The sequence below is a fragment of the Rhinolophus sinicus genome, chromosome 2 (assembly GCF_057876585.1).
Source record: "Rhinolophus sinicus isolate RSI-liver-muscle chromosome 2, RSI-T2T, whole genome shotgun sequence".
Taxonomy (NCBI): domain Eukaryota; kingdom Metazoa; phylum Chordata; class Mammalia; order Chiroptera; family Rhinolophidae; genus Rhinolophus; species Rhinolophus sinicus.
Window position 1 is genome coordinate 13,647,304 of NC_142502.1, and position 18,884 is coordinate 13,666,187.

The 18,884-nt window shown below is 38.5% G+C and overlaps 1 protein-coding gene across 4 annotated transcripts in view; it reads right to left on the bottom strand.

The window, feature by feature from the left end:
• Window positions 1-18,884, bottom strand: part of CCDC170 (coiled-coil domain containing 170) — an 88,057-nt gene that overhangs the window by 51,338 nt on the left and 17,835 nt on the right. For 2 of the 4 annotated variants that reach the window (XM_074333710.2, XM_019735451.3), the window contains exons 2-4: window positions 5,428-5,556; window positions 3,842-4,098; window positions 72-216 (exon numbers count right to left, since the gene is read on the bottom strand). In XM_074333710.2, the coding sequence (XP_074189811.2) occupies window positions 72-216; window positions 3,842-4,098; window positions 5,428-5,556 (531 nt within the window). The remainder of the gene's footprint in view (window positions 1-71; window positions 217-3,841; window positions 4,099-5,427; window positions 5,557-18,884) is intronic. The other 2 variants (XM_074333711.2, XM_088795391.1) reach the window with 1 other exon arrangement.

The following is an 18,884-nucleotide window of genomic DNA, read 5'->3' on the forward strand; positions in this document are numbered from 1 at the left end:
AGCTCTTTCTTTCATGGCATATTTCAAAATGACCCCTACATTTATAGTCTTATTAATCTGCATACAAACACCTTTAGAATTAAATCTTCATCTGCTGCCTTTTCATTCTTCTTGTCTGGATCTAAGCAGTCATGAAGTTGAGCTAGAAATTCCTCATGTTCCCTGCAATTCTTTGAGACTTGATTCTTAGTCTCCTCGTTTTCCTTTAAACACTTTCTATCAGGCAAATAACAAAAAAAGTCAAGTTTAACACCATAGAAGATAACATTCATCAAAGTTCAGAACATAAACTCTCTGTGGGAAATAGCCCATCGTCACTTTCAAAACAACGCAGTTTCCCTGACACAGGGCACATTACTGTCACACAAGCCCTGTAAAGGAAGCAGAGAAGGGGAAGCAATTCTGGAGCATCTACATTTTGTAAAAATGTAGGGAAATCTTCATGGCATCTTAGATCTAGTAACAACAAGGGAGACAGAGTCTCTGTCTCCTGTCCCCAACCTTCTGCCATCTGCCAAAGTGGCAGGTAGACTTCTAGGTCACACGTGGATCCATGCTGCCATGGGTCTCTGTTGGGGCTTCATGGGGAAGAAGGAGACTACTGCTTCGTTGATTCTAGGGAACCATGCTTAGAACATCACACAATGTTCTATAAGGGTTAGTTAGGGCATTCCCCGGTTCATGGCCAAGAATAACTACAATAAAAAATACATCAGAAGCAGGGGATGTTTCCACCTCTGGGACAGAGAGGTGCTTTATCACTAGCAAAGATCATATTAGTTCTCACATACATTTAAAGAGCATTGGAATGGGCCAATCAAGGAAAATCAATCGATTTATACTTGATTTCAAATCTCAGATAGGTTTACTGAAATAGCACAGTCTATTTCTAATGCTTTAACTGTTAGAGACTAAGAGAGCATCAAAAAATGGACATATTTTAAAGGCAAATTAGAATCATGTCAGTAATTTGGTAGCATTTTTTTCAGTATGCTAGATAATAAACATGATTATTACTTTCCCTTTTTACCACGTTGAGTGTTTACTGCATATCCTTTCACTCTATTCAGAGATTAACAAAGCATGTAACTGTATTTGCTCAAAAGCATATTATATTTATATGTAGAATAATGTGTAACAATAAAAGACCAACATCAATATATCTCTAAGTTCTTCTCATCGGCCTATGCAAGGTAGTATTTATTCAGTCTCTCTGACTCATGAAAGGCACAACTGATGCTATGTTCTGATTGATTTATGTGTAAGATACCATACATTAACCCCAAGATTTCGATCTTACTTCTCAGTACCAAGGATTTCTAAACTGTTTCCCTTTCTATTGCATTTCACTTTGACCCAACAAAGTTCCAGGAATCTATCCTAAGGACGTAATCACATAAATGTGAAAATATAAATGCACATGAAATTCATTGCATCTTGGTTTATAATAATTTTTGTGGGTGGAACTAACCTAAATACCTACAGGAAATAGCAAGGAAAAATGGTTAAGTGAATTATGACATTTCAGGCAATGGAATATCATGGGCCATTAAAACTGATACAATGAACGACTTTCTAAAATATCTACAAGATATTATTCAGTAAAAATTGTTCATTACATGTCTTTTATGTACCACTCTCTGAAAATCTGTTCAACAAAATGTTAACTATAGCTGTTCTGAAATCACAAGGTTTTGAGTAATTTTAATTTCTTTTTGGGACTTTTCTATATTTTAAAAAACTCTTTTACAGTGAGTATTTATCACTTTTATTACACATTTACTTAATAAATATCTATTGGTCACTTACTATGCATCATGATCTATTTAAAGGTGCTAAAGATAAAGAAGTAAACAAACAGATAAAGATCTTTGCCCTTGTGGAGGTTATAGTTGGGAAGACAAACAGTAATCAAAGTATTAATGTGCCTAGGAAGTATAGTATATTATAAAAGGGCTGGAGATTTAAAAAAAAGCAGAAAAGATGGTAAGAAATATTTGGGGGGAGCAGGGTAACATTTTAGATGTAGTCACTGAAGGAAGCCCTCCCTGGGAAGGTGATTTTTGAGTGAAGACCTAAAGGGAGCAAAGAGGCAGTCATGCAGTATCTGCAGGACGGAGCTTTCCAGGAAAAGGGCTCAGCAAGTGCAAAAGCCCTGAGGTAGGATCGTACCCGGTATGTTTGAGGGGTAGCAAAGAAGCCAGAGGGCTTCGGAATAGGGAGAGAATGGAAGCAAAACTAGGTCAGGATGAGCCTTTTAGGTCCTAGAAAACACTTTGTCTTTACCCTGAGAGAGAAAAGGAGTCACTGGAAGGCTGTGAGAAGAGGACTGATAGGATCTAATTTGTGTTTTATCAAGATCACTGACTGCCAGGGACACAGGCAGAGGCAGGAAAACTACTGAGGAGGCTACTGGAGCCATCCAGGTGAGAGATGGCAGTTGCATGGACCAGGTTAGTAATCAGGTTAGTAGATTTATTTTGAAGATAGAGATTAATGATGGGATTTACTGAAGGATCAGACATGTGAAAAAGAAAGAGAACCAAGGATGACCCAAGATTTTTGACCTGATCAACTACAAGAATGGAGTTCCCGTTAAATGAGATGAGGAAACATGCAAGAGGATTTTGCGGCAACGCCAGCAGCTCAGTTTTGGACGTGTGAAGTTTGAGATGCCTGTTGGACAACCACGTGGAGATGCCCAGTAGGTAGTAAGATCTGTGGGTCTGGCGCTCTGGGAAGAGATCCAGGCTAGACAGAGAAATGTGGGCGTCACTAGAATTTAGATCATTCTGAAAGTCACGAGGCTGGATGAGGTTAACGAGAGAGTGAATGTAGATGGAACCAAAAGAGAGATTCCAGGACTGAGGCCGGGGGCACTCTAATATTTGGAAGTCACGGAGATGAGGACAAAAAATCAAAAGCGATCATGACATCACAGCTAGACCAGTACTGTAGAGAGCAGGCGCGTGTAGCATCCCAAAAGCCAAAAGAAGATAGAATTTCAGGGAGAAACCCACTGTGATTAACAGACTGGTAGTTCAAGAAAGAGAAAGACTTAATCACTTAATTTGCAATGTGTGGTCTTTAGTCACCTTAGTGAAGGGTTTCAGTGGAGTAGATCCAAGAGAGAAGGAGAGAGGAGAGAAATTGGAACAGTCAGTACGCACAAACATTTTAAAGAGTTTTGCTGTAAGTGGAAGGAGAGAAAGAGGACAAGAGCTAAAAGTGCTGGATTTTTTTTTTCCAAGAGGTAATAAGTAAAATAAATTCCACTTATTTTATTAATAAAGTTATTTAAGGTATAACATGTCGACTTTTAAAAGTATATTTTCGGAACAACTAGTTCTCAATTTTGTCTCAGTAATCACCTTTTGCCAGAGCTAAGCGTAGAAAACCTAAGTTTCATGAGTTCTCTGCATAAACTGGCAATGAAACCTAATGAGACATGTTTGGGGTGGCCTGGGGTGCTCTGGGCTCCCGGGGTATTTTTATAACTAGCTTCTGAATTAATGCCTCCCCCTGTGTAGGACTCCACCACCTCTACCTCTGGTTAAACCTCTACTTAGAGGAAATCTTCCACATTGTATATTTAATCATGTGTAGCCCTATTCAATAGGACATACACATGCTTCGGACAATGCTGCGTTAGGACTCTTAGTGACATTTAGAAATGAACTTGGGAAAAATGTTCAAGGTTCCAAAGATTCGCGGTCAATTTTTTTCCAAATTGAGTTTCAAGGCCAAACAATGCAAAATGCGAGAACATTCAAAGGCGTATCCTGCTCTCAGAAGCTAGTATTTTGACACTAACTAAAGAAATATATTGAAATACCCTTACTGTAATTTCTCGTTGAGTGCTACAACTTTCTTCTTTAACTCCTGGTTCTCCTTGATTGCAGTGTGAGCTGTGATGTCTGCTCTAATTTTAAAGGAAGAAAGCATTGCTGATTCTCCTTCCAGCTCCTGAACTCTGTCTCTCAAAGAGGTGAGGAGAGATGATTTTCTGGCATTGTTCTCTTTGTAGTTCTCCATCTCAGCTTTCAATTCTTGACAGAAAACTTCTTTAGAAAGCATTTTTGATTGGAGGTTTCGAAGCTAACATGGAAAAGAAATAAAGTCAAAAAGGATTTCCATGGCATTAGTGTGAAGTACCTTTAAGAAACCCAAAACTATACTTTAAAATTTCATTCTTTTATTCGTGACTTAATCCACCTTTCCTTTCTTTTTCTTTTTTTTTTCCATATCTGTATCTTTATTACCAGATGGGAAATTATGCCTAAATAATGGACTTCATGTTCTGTTGTTTTGTGTTTTTGTGTTTTTTTTCAAAACCAATTGAGCAATGCCTTGTGGTAATTTAGTGCCTCTCAAGAGACAACTGTGGTGTCTTTTGCAAAAGGCAATAAAATATTTTGCAATGGAAACCCATTTTCCAAATCTGTATTGCTGCTATTGCTGCTAAAGTGAAACAAAGAACCTACAAGCTGTGCTATTTGTAATTTCATGGCTACAACTGATTCCCAAGTAAAGACAGATTATTCGAAATACTGCTGCATTCTCCCACTTGCCTTCTAGACCTTCACTGTGAGTGATAAAGAAAAATAATATTCAGATTTCCGGGAAAATATGGGAGAAAAGGAAAATCATTGTAGGATTTACACAAAAGACATATTTTAACTTTTATTAATTCCGTGGCATCAAAATGCTGGACAATGTATGTGCTCTATTAAGTTGAGCACATGTAAGAAAACTGTATGGATACATGTTCTTCTTTGAAACTGTGAGTATCATCCATCCGTTCTCTCTTCTTACACACACTCACACTCACTCACTCACATGTTATTAACTCATCTTTCAGTGGGATCCTGCCGGCCCAGTGAGATCACTAGTTACCTCGCAGACAAGCCTGGACTCCTTGGGGCCTCCAGGCTGTGAGCAGAATGGGTCTAGATAGACTTGCTCAGAAATTCCACAATAGACCTGACCCAGCCCAGGGGGTAGATGGAGTCCAACCATCTTCCTAGAATTTCCCCCCAGCCAATCAGAACTACCATCAGAAAGGGATGTAGATTGCAAGCGATCCACACTAAGGGAACATAGTCTGAGAAATGCTGAAAGTTCTCTGAAGCCCATGCAGCTTCAACCCGAAGTCCTCAGGTGTCCCAGGTCTCTCAGGCTGTGGAGCTTTCCTGAGATCTAGAATCCAACCCACGTCACCTTGCCTTACAGTATGGCAAAGGCATAAATTCTCAGGAATTCTCTACAACTAGGAGATAGGCACGCAATAAGGGAAAAAGCACAAACTTTGCCAAAAGGTTTAAATCTGTGTCCTACTATCCTCTTTGTAATTACCTCTATGCTCTGCTTTACTCTACAAGAAGCTAAAAAGTCCCATTTCTGAATTATGAAGATACATAATCTTACCTCAGACTGAGCACATTCAAATTTGACCAAAGTTGCTGCAAGTTCACTTCGGGCATTTTCAGCCACATTCCGATAGTGGTTTAATTGCTCCCGACTGACCGGAGCTTCCAAAAGATGATCGTAAATTTCCTGATAGAGTTCCCCAAAAGACAAAATATAAAGAAGAGTGAAAACAATCTTTTCTGTGCAGCTGTGCAGAGCAAGATTAAATGCAGACGTGTTCTTCATAGTCCACATGTGTTGAAAATGCTGCCCAGAGAAGTGTTTTGTTCCCATCATTTTGCTCTCAGTCTCAAAATCCTAAGGGAGGCCCGGAGGCAGCCCAGGAATGAAGGAGGTGCTCCCCCAGCGTGGCTAAGAATTGGCCTTTGCCAGTTTAGAGACTTCCCTTCCACCTGACTCAAGTGCTATTTGACCTCCGACCAGAGCCTACAGTTAAAAAGAATAGTCAGAAGAGACACAATGGGACATCACATGGAACTAGGAGGCAGTTTTCATCGTTCTTCTGTTTCCAGACAATAAAGGTCATCAATTCATCTCATCTGTTGAATAGTGTTTTGTTTGATGATCAAAGAGATTGTGTGAGTTAAATGTAAAAGGCTGTGTCCTTCGTAATTATTCACAATGCCATTTAGCCTCTATCTCATAGCCTATCTCGGGGTCATGAAGGTGACTCAAATGCATGCCTGAGACCGGAGATAGGGTGGTGGTATGTGAGGAGTCCTTGCCCCATCCCATCTGGAAGGGAACAGCCCTCAGCTCCACGAATGGCTGTCAATGCAGAAATATGGATCCCAACATGGCCAAACTATTCCAGTTTGTCAAGACAAGTCATATATTCAAACTTTTTGAAGAAAAAAATTCCCAGTGTTTGTAGCTTGGCAACTTATTTCACTGTTTAAAAAAAAAAAAAAAAAAAAGACACACCGTAATGACCCAAATAAACACATCTGCAGAGCAGATTTGATGGGTTTGGCCTGTGGTTCTCAGTCTGCCACCTCTGGTTCTGTTTGTGTCCTACTCACGCCATAACTTCTGCTTCTTTCAAGAATTATTCCTGAGCTTGAAAAGATACCTATCCCCAACCTGTATGGCATTTCCAGGGCCTGTGGTCTTTCTGAAAGACATACAAGAAAGCCACTCATTTTTGAAGGAATATGAAAGAGGTCACATAAAGGAGGGTTTCCTGGAATTATCTAAGTGGTCTCAGGGGAAACACCAGGAAAACCTGTTCCTGACTGCTCAGTTACTCAACTGCCAAAGACTACTGTTTGGAAATACTCATGAATGCAAAAGTAATTCTAACGCTCTTAACTTTACAACAATCGTTGTCATGACTAGTGTGTTTCAATCCACAAACTGCCAAACAAACCCTTCAAGTGCACTTAGTAACAGCCAGTGTTTGCCAAGCACAACATATCCAAGAAGATGGTAGGTATGTACTCCTGGGGAGAAAACATAAAATGTTTCATTGCCTCTAATAAGAGAACCACATCCTGCTCAGCCTCATCAGTATTCAGAAGGAAATTCTCCACCCTAACCACCACAGCAATATTTTCTAAAATCTGCCATGGTGAAGACCTATGTCACTCAGGAGAGGCTGGAGCTATCATGTGTTTGGCACACCGTTTTATACAATTCCTTAGGAAAGTAAGTTCTTCAAGAGCTACGATTATTTCTTCCAATGACTAACATCATTTTTCAGGCAATGATGTAGTCACACCATAATTTTATGCCCCCTTGTGAAAATATATTGTGTCCATTGGACGTAATATAAAGAGCCACACAAGACAGTTCAGACGCGGCCCTTCATTTTAGGAGGTTACGATCGAATGCAGACCACCACCAAAAGCATCAATACCTTCAAATGTTCACGGATGAAAGAAGCTACCCATTAAGGTATCATTACCTTTGACACGGGAGCAGAGCCTCCATGAGGAAGACTTTTGTTTTTTTTAACTTTTATTTATTTGTGTATTTTTCCAGGACCGATCAGCTCCAAGTCAAGCAGTTGTTTCAATCTAGTTGTGGAGGGCACATCTCACAGTGGTCCGTGCAGGGATCGAACGGGCAACTTTGTTGTTAAGAGCACTGCACTCTAACCAACTGAGCTAACCAGCCACCCCCAGGAAGACTATTGATTATACAGTTTAGAAAACTGTTGCTAGGTCTGAATCACTGTTCACAGTCCAGCAGACTGGCGATTACTTGTCAACAAATATTTACTGAAAACCTTCTCTGGGTCAGGCACTGAGCTTACAGTCTGATAAGAAAAACATCACTTATCAAACAACCACACTAATTATTTCATAATTACAAACTGAAATCAATTCAAGGAAGGAAAGAAAGAAGCAGACAACAGAGGAAAGTGACTTAAGATTCCAGATGTGGGAAGGAAAGATTTCCCTAAAAGAGTGATGATTAGATAGGAATTAAAAAGGCAAGAGGTTTTGAAGCAGGAGCAAAACACATCATTCAAACAGCAAAATGTCCGAGCAAAGGTCCTGTGGCAGGAGTATGCCCTGTACAATCAAGGATCTGAGAGAAGGCGGTGAGGCTAAGGGACAAGAGCAGGTGAAGAAGAGTAGGGACAGGGCTGGAAAGGCAGCTCTGAGCTCACTCATGTTAGTACTTGGTAGGGCTTCTTCTGCAGAAAATTCCTGGCTATTCTTATTTTTACCATGTGAAATTTAGAGTGAGTTTATGAAATTCCAAACTTTTATGTTTTATGTTATGTTTCTTATTTTTATTGCTCTTTCAAAATATTTCATTACAGTATCAGTTTGCTTTGTTTTTCATCTGATAATTTTTATTGGGCTCAATTAATTTTATAAACAAACTTAGGGAGAATTGACATATTTTAAATGCTGAGTCTTCCAACTAAAAAATCATTTTTTTTCCCATTTGTTCAGTGATTATATGTCTCTTAGTAACTGTGATTGTTAATTTTATGTATCAACTTGACTAAGCCACAGGGTATCCAGATATTTGATTAGCCATTATTCTGGGTGTGTCTGTGAGGGTGTTTCTGTTATGAGATTAACTTTTGAATCGGTAGACGGAGTAAAGCAGATGACTCTCCCCAGCTGGGTGGGCCTCACCCAGTCCACTGACGGCCTGGATGGAACAAAAAGGCTGAGTAAGGGAGAATTTGCTCTTCGTCTGTCTTGGAGCTGGGCCATCAGTCTTCCTCTGCTTTGGACTCACCCACACACTGGAACTTGCAACATCGCTCTCCCTGAGTCTCCAGCTTACCAACTGCAGATCTTGGTACTTCTCAGCCTCCATTATTGCACACTCCTTAGCATAAAGGCCAATTCCTTATCAAAAATCTCTTGACAGATAGATAGGTAGGCAGGCAGGCAGGCAGGCAGACAGACAGACAGACAGACAGACAGATAGATAGATAGACAGACAGATGACAGATGATAGATAGACAGACAGATAGACAGACAGATCCTACTGGTTCTGTTTCTAAAAAGAACGCAGACTGAGCCCCAGAGACAATTCTGTGTTGAATGCGACTCTGGAAAATTCTACAGAAATCCATTCCTTCAAGACACTCTGAGGTAGCTGCACTGAGAAGAAATGTGTGGCAATAGCCTGACAGTATTACAGGGACAAGGAGAGGCACCTGAATGCTGAAAGAATACACGAAGGTACTTATTTAGGGCCAAGCTTTTCCTCTTAGCCCTTCTTTTCGATCCCATAGAGTCTTATGGAGCATTCTTCATGGCTATCTTCTAGAGATTCTTCAATTGGTTGGAATGTCTTCTTTGACCTGAGTTGTCTGAGATTTTGTTGTGGTGGCTCTTTGTTTTCTGGATTTGTTCAGGATTTCTCCTTTATTGCACTGTGCTCAGAGAATACGGTCTGCATTAGGGCCGACATTCACTGGCATATACCAGTCGGTTGACTGGTGTCCATGCAGAATTGGGTCCATTCCAACTGGAAGGTGCCCTTGCTACACCAGCCATCATGTATTTTCGCCATCACCCTTGCTATATTATTTCTACTTCAGGGAATGTATTGAGGTTTTTGTGAATGCCCGATTTTATGAATGTCCCAGGGGCACTTGAACAGAAGGTGTATTCTCTGTCCTCAGAACTTGGACTTCAATAAGTATCAAGTAGTTCTACTTTATTCATTTTTTTAATTAGGCACTTCTAGCCTCGCCTAATTCCTATCCTTTTACTCTGTCATGAATTCAGAGAGGTGAGTTAAAGCCTCCTATTACTACTGTAATTCTCTACCACCGTGTAGCACTTGTATTCTTGCTTTATGGATGCTGGTGCTGTTCCGTTTGGTACAGAGGTTCAAAACTTTCGTATCTTCACTGTGAACTGTATCACATAGCATCAGAATGTGCCACTATTTATCTCACTGAATCCTGTCTGCTCAGAATTCAACCTTTCTGATATTGAGCTCATGATTCCTGATTTCTTTTTGTTTGCATCTGACGACATATACCTTAATCCATCTCTTCATTGTCAACCTTTCTGTATCACTTTGTTTTAGATGTCCCCGCTGTAAATAAAGTTGGTTTTGGCTTTGTGATCAATTCTAAAATTCTTTTTTCCTTATTAGATGACTTGACTACAATTACATCGGTTAATCTGAAAGATAAGTTTGGCTATATTAGTTCTGCTGCATTGTTTTATGTTATGCTTCTTATTTTTATTGCTCTTTCAAAATATTTCATTACAGTATCAGTTTGCTTTGTGTGTTTTTCATCTGATAATTTTGTATTTTTGTTTCTAAGTTTATATTAAGGTTTGTATTTTTGTTCTAAGTTTATAACTTTAAATAATACCTTTCATCCCTTTACTGATTTAGATAATATCTACTGATTCACTCCAATAGCTATCTCCTCTTCCTCACCCCTTTCCTCCCTCTCTTCCAACTTCTAATCTTTGATCTTTGTATTATCATTCTAAGTACTTCTCTTTCAACTGTAACAGCAAGTTGTTAGATGAGAGAACTCAAAACGCTTACACTACTTTTCACCTTCCTTTCTGATGCTAGTAGTATTCTTTTCAGGGGACTCTATACATATGCTTAATTCTTTTCCGTGTATTTCATTTCATTCATTTTTCTGCCTATGGCTTTTAATTCTTCATTTCCATTTCATTTTTTTTCTTCTCATTTCTTCTCCATGCCTGCCTGTCTCCCTGTGTATCTTCCACTCTTGTTCTTATTTCTGTAACAGTTTCACCTCCTTTTGTGTCTTTCTTTTCTAAACTCTGCCAGATCACGTTTCATCTTTATGCCTTACCGCATTTTTCTTGAGGTCCTAGGTCTTGCTTTCTGAACATGCTTCAGGTAAGTAGTGGTTTCATCCAGTTGTTTTATTCAGGATGAAATGTTTGGTCACAATTCCTCTTTGCATAATAGCAACAGTTTCTGGTAGACCCTCTTCATTTGTCATCTTTTTCCTATTCCTCCCTTCCCCCGCCCCTTACCTTTAGTTGTTGCTCTTGGCAGCCTTAAATAATCCTGTGCTGTTTCCTTTTAAATTGCTCAATAGGAGGTGAGTGTTTGCTAGACCAGCTGTGGAAGAGCTTTCTGTACACACAGGGGTGGGAAAATAGGGTCATTCACGTTCTAGCCAAGCAGCAGTTTCCCTAAGACACAGGATTTTGTGGATAACTTTATCTGACCTATGTATCCTTCCAGCCCATGGAGAGAAACAACTGGAGGGCTTAGCACAATGCAGGCTCGCCCTGAGAGCACTACTCCAGGGTCGCCCACACATCTGGCTTGCAGTGTGATTTTTATTTAGACCTCCCTCTCCTGCTTTTTGGAACCCGAGAAGGTGAAGAGAAGCTCCCACTGCCAGTCCACACACTTCTATCTTTTTACAAACAAGGGGTTTGGCCTGACTCCTCTGAGTCTGCCAATCGCCCTTGGAAAATGAGCTTGCCTAGCTCTTTCTACTCTGCAGCTGTGGTGCCTCCCACATGCACCTCCGCTCAACCTCCTCCACTGCTTTGGGAAGGCCTTCCACTTATCTTGGGTTTTAGGATTTCAGCCATCTCTTGGTTGCATCAAAAATTGGAGTTTGTTTCTCATCTTCTTTTGTTGCTTGTGGCTAATTTCCAGGAATAGAAGAGAGAAATGCTAACTGTGTGTTAACCATTTTTAAACGAGAAGTGCCTAGATAGAAGATTCTTAAACTAAACTGCCCTTGGGTGGCTTAGAGGCATTTTTAAATATGCCCTTTTTAAAAATTCTCATTTTGAAAAATATCTAATTAAAACAACGGGATATTTAGCAGGAAATCAACAGAAAGATCAATAGAAACCCCGGAACAGTCCTTAGCCTCCAGTTCTCAGAAGAATTTAGTGTATGAAAAAAGAAGCATCATGAAGAGTGGGGAAAGAAAATATTGGTCAATAAATAGTGAAGCAAATTACTAAAGCAACGGCAGAGAGATTAGAGCTGTATTACACATTATAAGCCAAAATAAATATAGACTTAAAGCACTGAATATAAAAAATGCAATTATAAAAAGTACTATAAATTTATATTTATCTTATCTTGAAAAGGATTTTCTAAGTATAGAAGCAATGGAAGAACATCAAAGAAAAAAATCACAAATGACAACAAATTTTTGAACCTCTATAAATTCAATATGTATAAATAAAATCTAAAATGAAAGAAAAATATTTGCAAAAATTAAAAAGAGTCAAAACCTTAAAATGCAGAGAACCTACTCAACCAATTAAGAAAACCAATGCCCTAAGAGAAAAATTATATGAAGAACTAACAATTATCAGAAGTACTATAAATGGTTAACAAAATGAGAAGTATCCCACCTCACTGGTCATCAATTAAATATAAATTATAATATCAGTGAGATATTATTTCTGATCATAAAAATTAGCAACATTTTAAATATACTTAATAGTCAAGTATATTCAAAGACAGTTCTATGAGAAAAACATGCTAACACACTGGTCATAGAAAGAAAAAATGGTACAAAATTTTCAGAAAGGAATTTGGCAGTATGTATCAATGGACTTTAAAAATTAATACTATTTGTCTCAATGAGTTTCCTTCTTATAATATTATCTAAGGAAATGGAAATATACCTCAGGATTAAATACAAAGATATTCAGAAAGGCAGTCTTTAGCAAATTTTTCCAAAAATCTACAACAGCAAAAACTTAGAAACAATTAGGGCACAAGAGCAGAAGCGTGTTAACATGAAGAGAAAAAAGAGAACATGATACATTCGCACAAATTATATTTAGTCATTTAAAATCATGTTTTTTGGAAACTTTAATGATATTGGGAAAATACGTATAATTTTTAGTGAAAAAAAGACAAAATACAAAATTGTACCTACAGTTTTGTCCCAACCCTGTAAAAAACCAATTTATATAGATAACTGAAAGAGAGACTCAAAGAAATTGTTTTTTTATATATAAAAGGATTAGAACCTAGAATATTTTTAAACACCTACAAATTAGAAAGAAAATCACAAACAACCCAATAAAAATGAATACAAGTAGGGAATTCTCATCAAAAGAAATACAAATGGCCAAAAACCACTTGAAAAGATGTTCAATCTCCCTACTAATCAAGGAGATAAGAATTAAAACAAAGATACACCATTTTTGATTCATCGGTTTGGAAAGAATAAAAGGTTCGATAATATCAGGTGTCAGCAAAGCATAAAGAAAGTTATTTTCACATGTAGTTGTCAGGAATATAAAATGGTTAAACCCTTTGGATGCTCTGCCAATTTGGCTGTATCTGTTAAAAATTTTAATGTAAATACTGTCTGACTGTACAGCAGCTCTACTCCCCAATTATCTCCCTTCAAAAAATACTCACACATGGACATAAAGATATGTCTAAGAGTATTCATTATTTCTAATGGCAAAAAGGGGAAGGAGGGTTTGAAACAATATAAATTCCCATCAATAGGGCAATTACATATTAGGCATTTACACAGGCAAATACATAAGGCATTTCCATATTATAAAATACTGTGCAACAGGTAGTATAAGATAGATCCGTATGCTTGGACATAATACTATCTCCAAGATATATCACTGAACAAAAATAAGAAAGTGTAGATTTATAGTTTGATACCCTTTTTCAAAAAACACACATGGGGGAATTACTATGTCCTTTGTACAAATACCATGTTTCCTCAAAAATAAAACGTAGCTAGACCATCAGCTCTAATGCGTCTTTTGGAGCAAAAATTAATATAAGACCCGGTCTAATATACCATATTGTATTATATTATATTAGATCGGGTCTTATATTAAAATAAGACCAGGTCTTCGGTTAATTTTTAACATAAATTACTCCAAAAGACGCATTAGAGCTGATGGTCCAGCTACGTCTTAGTTTTGGAGAAGCACGATATATTTAAAGGGAAAAAAGATTAAAAGGTCTGAAAAAACACACATCACTTTAATAACGGAACTTATCCCTGGGACTGACACTAAATTGGATCTGGGGGGTAGGGGGGGCGGGACAGTTTAAGTTTTTTCAAGAAGTCTATATTTATGCATTGTTTGTATAATTAAATATAATTTAAAGATAATGAAAATACTGGAAAGTGTTAACTGCTGTTATCTTTAAGTAATCATACTAGGTTTTATTTTCTTCTTTATTGTATGTTTCTATATTTCCCTTTACAATGACCATGTATTTCTTTCATAAACAGAATAAACATCATCCCCTTAAATTAAAAAGAGTAGCAAGTACAGGACAGGAAAAATCACAAACCCTGCTCTGCAGTCTTTCTGAAGAACATGAGGACAACAAAACAACCCTAGGTAGCAGAGAAGATTTGAACACATGTGAGAGCAGACATCTCAGGGGGTTTTGCTCTCTTAATGAAGCCCTCAAGTTTGTAAAAAATTTTGAAAATTCTTCAACTTTTTCTGTAAGTTTTAAACTATCTTCACTTTAAAAAAAAAATAATAATTTTACCCTATTCAAAATGACAAGATTAAAGATGCATCCATTTGTCCTCACCTGAGGATAATCTAAGTTATCTCTCAGCTAACCCACGAAGCAATTTTATATTAATTTTAGAAAGCCAGCTGCACATGATTTGATTCTGCTACTGATATTATGATAATGATTGAAATTGCCTCACAGGGTGGCTCATAGTCTTTTCAGAATAAAGGATGGTTTCAAAGCTCAATGGCATAAAGAAGAGATAAGCGTATTCATAATTTAGTACACAATGTGCCCAATTATCTGACCTAAGGACAATGTCTTGGGGCCAGTCTTGCAACTATGGTATTTAGTAGTCTATTATCCCATGGATCAAAAAATGAGGAGAAAATCACTGCCTACCTCTGACATACAAAACCTCGTAAATCCATTTTTATCTTTCTATCCTATAACCAGTCTCCCTTTGTTCCAGCATTTGTCCATCTGCAGTGCACAATTGTATGAGCAAGGCTCTTCCATTGTGGAATGCTTCCTTTAGTCTCTCTCTCTCTCTCTCTCTCTCTCTCTCTCTCTCTCTGTTTCCCCTCCCCCCTTCCCTCTTTAAGCTTCCTGTGTGGCCCCAGTGAGTAATCCCTCTGAAGACTCTCTCCCCTAGTCTCCAACTTCTTCCCACCAAGCAAAGTTTCTTCCCTAATTTAGTGCATAAATCAAGTCTTACAAATTGTATTTCTCCAATCTGACAATTTTTAACTACTCATCAGTTCTTCTCCCTACTTTCAAGGACTTTCCTGGCCCTGCTGCTTTTCTTTCTTCTTATATCTGTGTCTGTTTCCGGGGCTCACTAGGCCTTCAGGTAATAGTGTGATGGGTGTGGGACCCAGGAACTAAATTAAGTGTCTACATCTTAGCAGTTGTGGGGAAAGTTTTGGAAGAAGACACTTCTGCGTAAAATCAAGTTTTGTGAAAAGCTGGCCTATTATTTTCCCATCACTTTTCTCTTGTATCACTCTTATTCACTTAAAAACCCTTCTAATTCAATACCTCCATTGAAAAGAATACAGAATTCCAAAATATTCTTAATACTATGGCTCTATACTAAAAGAAACCGAGTCTTCTTTTCATTGGGTGGGGAGGAGCTGCAGTTAAAAAAACGTAGATGGCACATCTTTTGGGGGTTTGCTTCAAATACTAATCCTTACTATACAGAGGGTGCCAAAAAAATGTATACACATTTTAAGAAAGGAAAAAACTGTATTGAAAGCACGATGATGGTAACCACTTTGAGCACCTCTTGTAATGCAGAAGTCAAACATGACCTGTATTCATCTTTTGTTATCGGCAAATATTATTATAATTTTAATACAGTTGTTTCCTTTCTTAAAATGTGTATATATATTTTTTTACATTATTATACAGAGGGTGTATAATAAGGATTAGTATTTGACTTCTGCATTACAAGAGTTGCTCAAAGTGGTTACCACCAGCATAATCTTAAAACAGTTTTTTCCTTAATTAAAATGTGTATACATTTTTTTGGCATCCTCTGTATATGGGTTTTGCGATATACCATACATATACCGTGTGTGTGTGTGTGTGTGTGTGTATGGTGCTTTTTATATACATATAAATCACAACTAATAGCTCCTCACTAGGAACTATTCCCATTCACTTTTCACAGCAATCCTATGAGTAGAGACTGTTCTTATCCCCTCACCTGAAAATGAGGCAACTTAGGACTAAAACGGAAATTCTATTGCCAAATACCAAACAATTGTGGTGGGTCTGGAAGCAATGATTGCTTTTCTGTGCTATATAATTTAAAAAATAAGTTTAAAGCATATTTAATGACTGGAGACACACAAAGTCCCTGCCTGTGAGGGAAGCACTTCAGCGACGTACAGTTCTACTTCTAATTCTACATGAATGTTCATGGTTTGCAGTGTCCACCAGTTGGTCAACTACACTACATTATCCATAGAGTCCCACCCATAACGTGGGAACCTAGACAGCAGATAAAGAACTGAACTAAATCTATTTGGAGCAACATGGATAGATCTCATACTATTTTTAAACTAGAGAACAAAGCTAACAGTATGATACCACGTATGCTTTTAAAATAACAAGTTAAACAATATATTTCCTAGAGCCATAAGTATGAATGCAAAAAGTATTTTTTAATGGCCTGAAGAATACCCCCCAAACTTCATTACCTCTGAAGTGACTATAATTTTAATATTAAAATTAATTTCTTAATTAATTAAGCAAAAGACAACTGAAAGTATGTTTGAAGAGTCCAATATCCTAAGTTCTCAATATTCACATCCTGATCTTCAGATTTAAGAAAATGGATACCATGTTTGTGAATTCCTTCCTGGCTGTAGAGGCAACAGGAACCCCTGAACTTGAACCTTAGCGTCACACGGAGAAAGAAGTAGAATCACTGCGTTTCCGGCAATACTTGGAATGTGTCTGTTGTGCAACTACAACGTTTTGACTACATTTGGGACAGGAAGTTCACCATTAAAATAAATGGAATATAAATAACATTATAGCCAAAATACTAAATGTCTTCAAAAATTAAAACAAGAATTCAATGATTTTTTTAATGTTTTTATTAACTGTAAAAAAGATCTCCAATTAACAAAGGACAAGCCAGAGAGAAAAAAATGACCTAAGTAACTTCTGTGTTGCACAAGTCCTTGCCTTTTCTTCCAAGGTGGCCCTTAGTTCTGTCCAAAGAAAACTCAATAAAAATGATACTGCGTCATCATTCTTTTAGAAGGCATGCATGACGTCTACTATACACACTCCTGACAGCTACAAAGACTCCACGGACGCCTGTTTTGTAAAAACTGAGAAGACGGTGGGAAATGTGACCAATATGTAATCTGGCGCTCTCACTTTACAAAGAATTCAAATAATTTTTAACCTTCCTATAAGAATCCTTAGGGGTGGCCGATTAGCTCAGTTGGTTAGAGTGTGGTGCTAATAACACCAAGGTTGCCGGTTCAATCCCCGCATGGGTCGCTGTGAGCTGTGCCGTCCTTAAAAATAAATAAATAAATAAACAAATAAATAAATAAAAATTTTAAAAAGCATCCTTGCCAGGAGACAAAGCAAGATCCACAATTTTTAGAATTGATTTTCTCTTGTGTCCAGAATGAGAAGGATTAAAGGCAGATTTCAAACTGTAAGAATGTCCTCAGCACACCCATAGGACAGACTGAAGTGGGCAGACTCCTGTTTAAGAACCGCTTCCCTGTGGAAGACAGAACTCATAATCTCCACTGTAACCAGAGCTCAGCCCTTCTGCTCCCATTGTCCCGTCACACTTTCCATGGAGGCTCTTGTAAAGAACGCAGCAGGAGGCAGCTGGGAAGCTCAGAGAAGGGGTCAGAGGCCAACAAAAAATCAACCGAGGACAGTGTACACACCTGAATAGTAACCTCCCACTCTTCTCCTAGTTACACGTTAGAAGTCTTCCCAGTCCATTTTTCCTTTAGAACCTGGTCAACCAAAATTCTCACTAACAACACTGCTATTTTTCAGCTTTCACAGCGATCTATGCTTCTCCACCATTAGCACAACGGTAAGGAATAAATTACATGTGTGATTAAGTATTCAATGTTTCTTTCCTTGAAAAGACTGTGATGTCCACCAAGCCATACTTCGCCTCCACTTGGCCCACACAACGTAAATGCTCGGTAATCACCTATAGAGTAAGTGAATGGATGGATGGATGGACGGATGGATGCTCTTTTTACTAATATCTTAGCCCTCCCATCTGATCAACTTCACAGCCTCATCCCGTTCTCATCTGCTATGTCAGGTACCATCAGGCCCCGGGAGCTGGCTGACTTCCACTGGGCGCCTAGCCCTGGTGACGCGTTGGTTGAGGTAGCCCCCATCTCAGACTGTCCCTCTCCAGTGACACTGACAAACCAGAACCCGTGGATGTATCACATGACCAGAAGCCCTGGCAGGAGAAAAGCTGCCTTCCTTTCGACTCTGTGGGTGTTCTGGAACATACTTCCCAGTAACTGAAGAGCTTCTCCTTTACCGTGGCAGCAGACTAAAAGCGAGTCCCCACCCTGCCAGTGTTTCCCGTTATCTTCACAGTTTATCAAAGGTCTGGATTTCAGAGAATGACTAACTTCCATCCAAAGTTTCAGGTTTATTTCTTATCCAATGTCAAACCAAAAAAAACGAAAAGGAAGCGATCGATCAGCAATTAAGAAAAAGTGAAAAAATCTAACGAGAAGTGAGTGTCATGGACACGCTTTGGTGCTGTGCACTTTCGAAGGACGCACCACAGTTTGACGTGGCTCCTCCAACAAGATCGGCAGGAGTCACACCACCCTCTAGGACTGCAAGGTAAAGCACACCGGTCGCTCAGTAACAGCATACCTCTTCCCTACAAGAAACCACGACAAATTTCAAAACCCGTGAAACAATCCAATTAATGCCAAGCCCTTGTTCAGTCAAAACCCGTCGATAGCAGGGTCAAAACAATGGCGTCCGGGTAGACA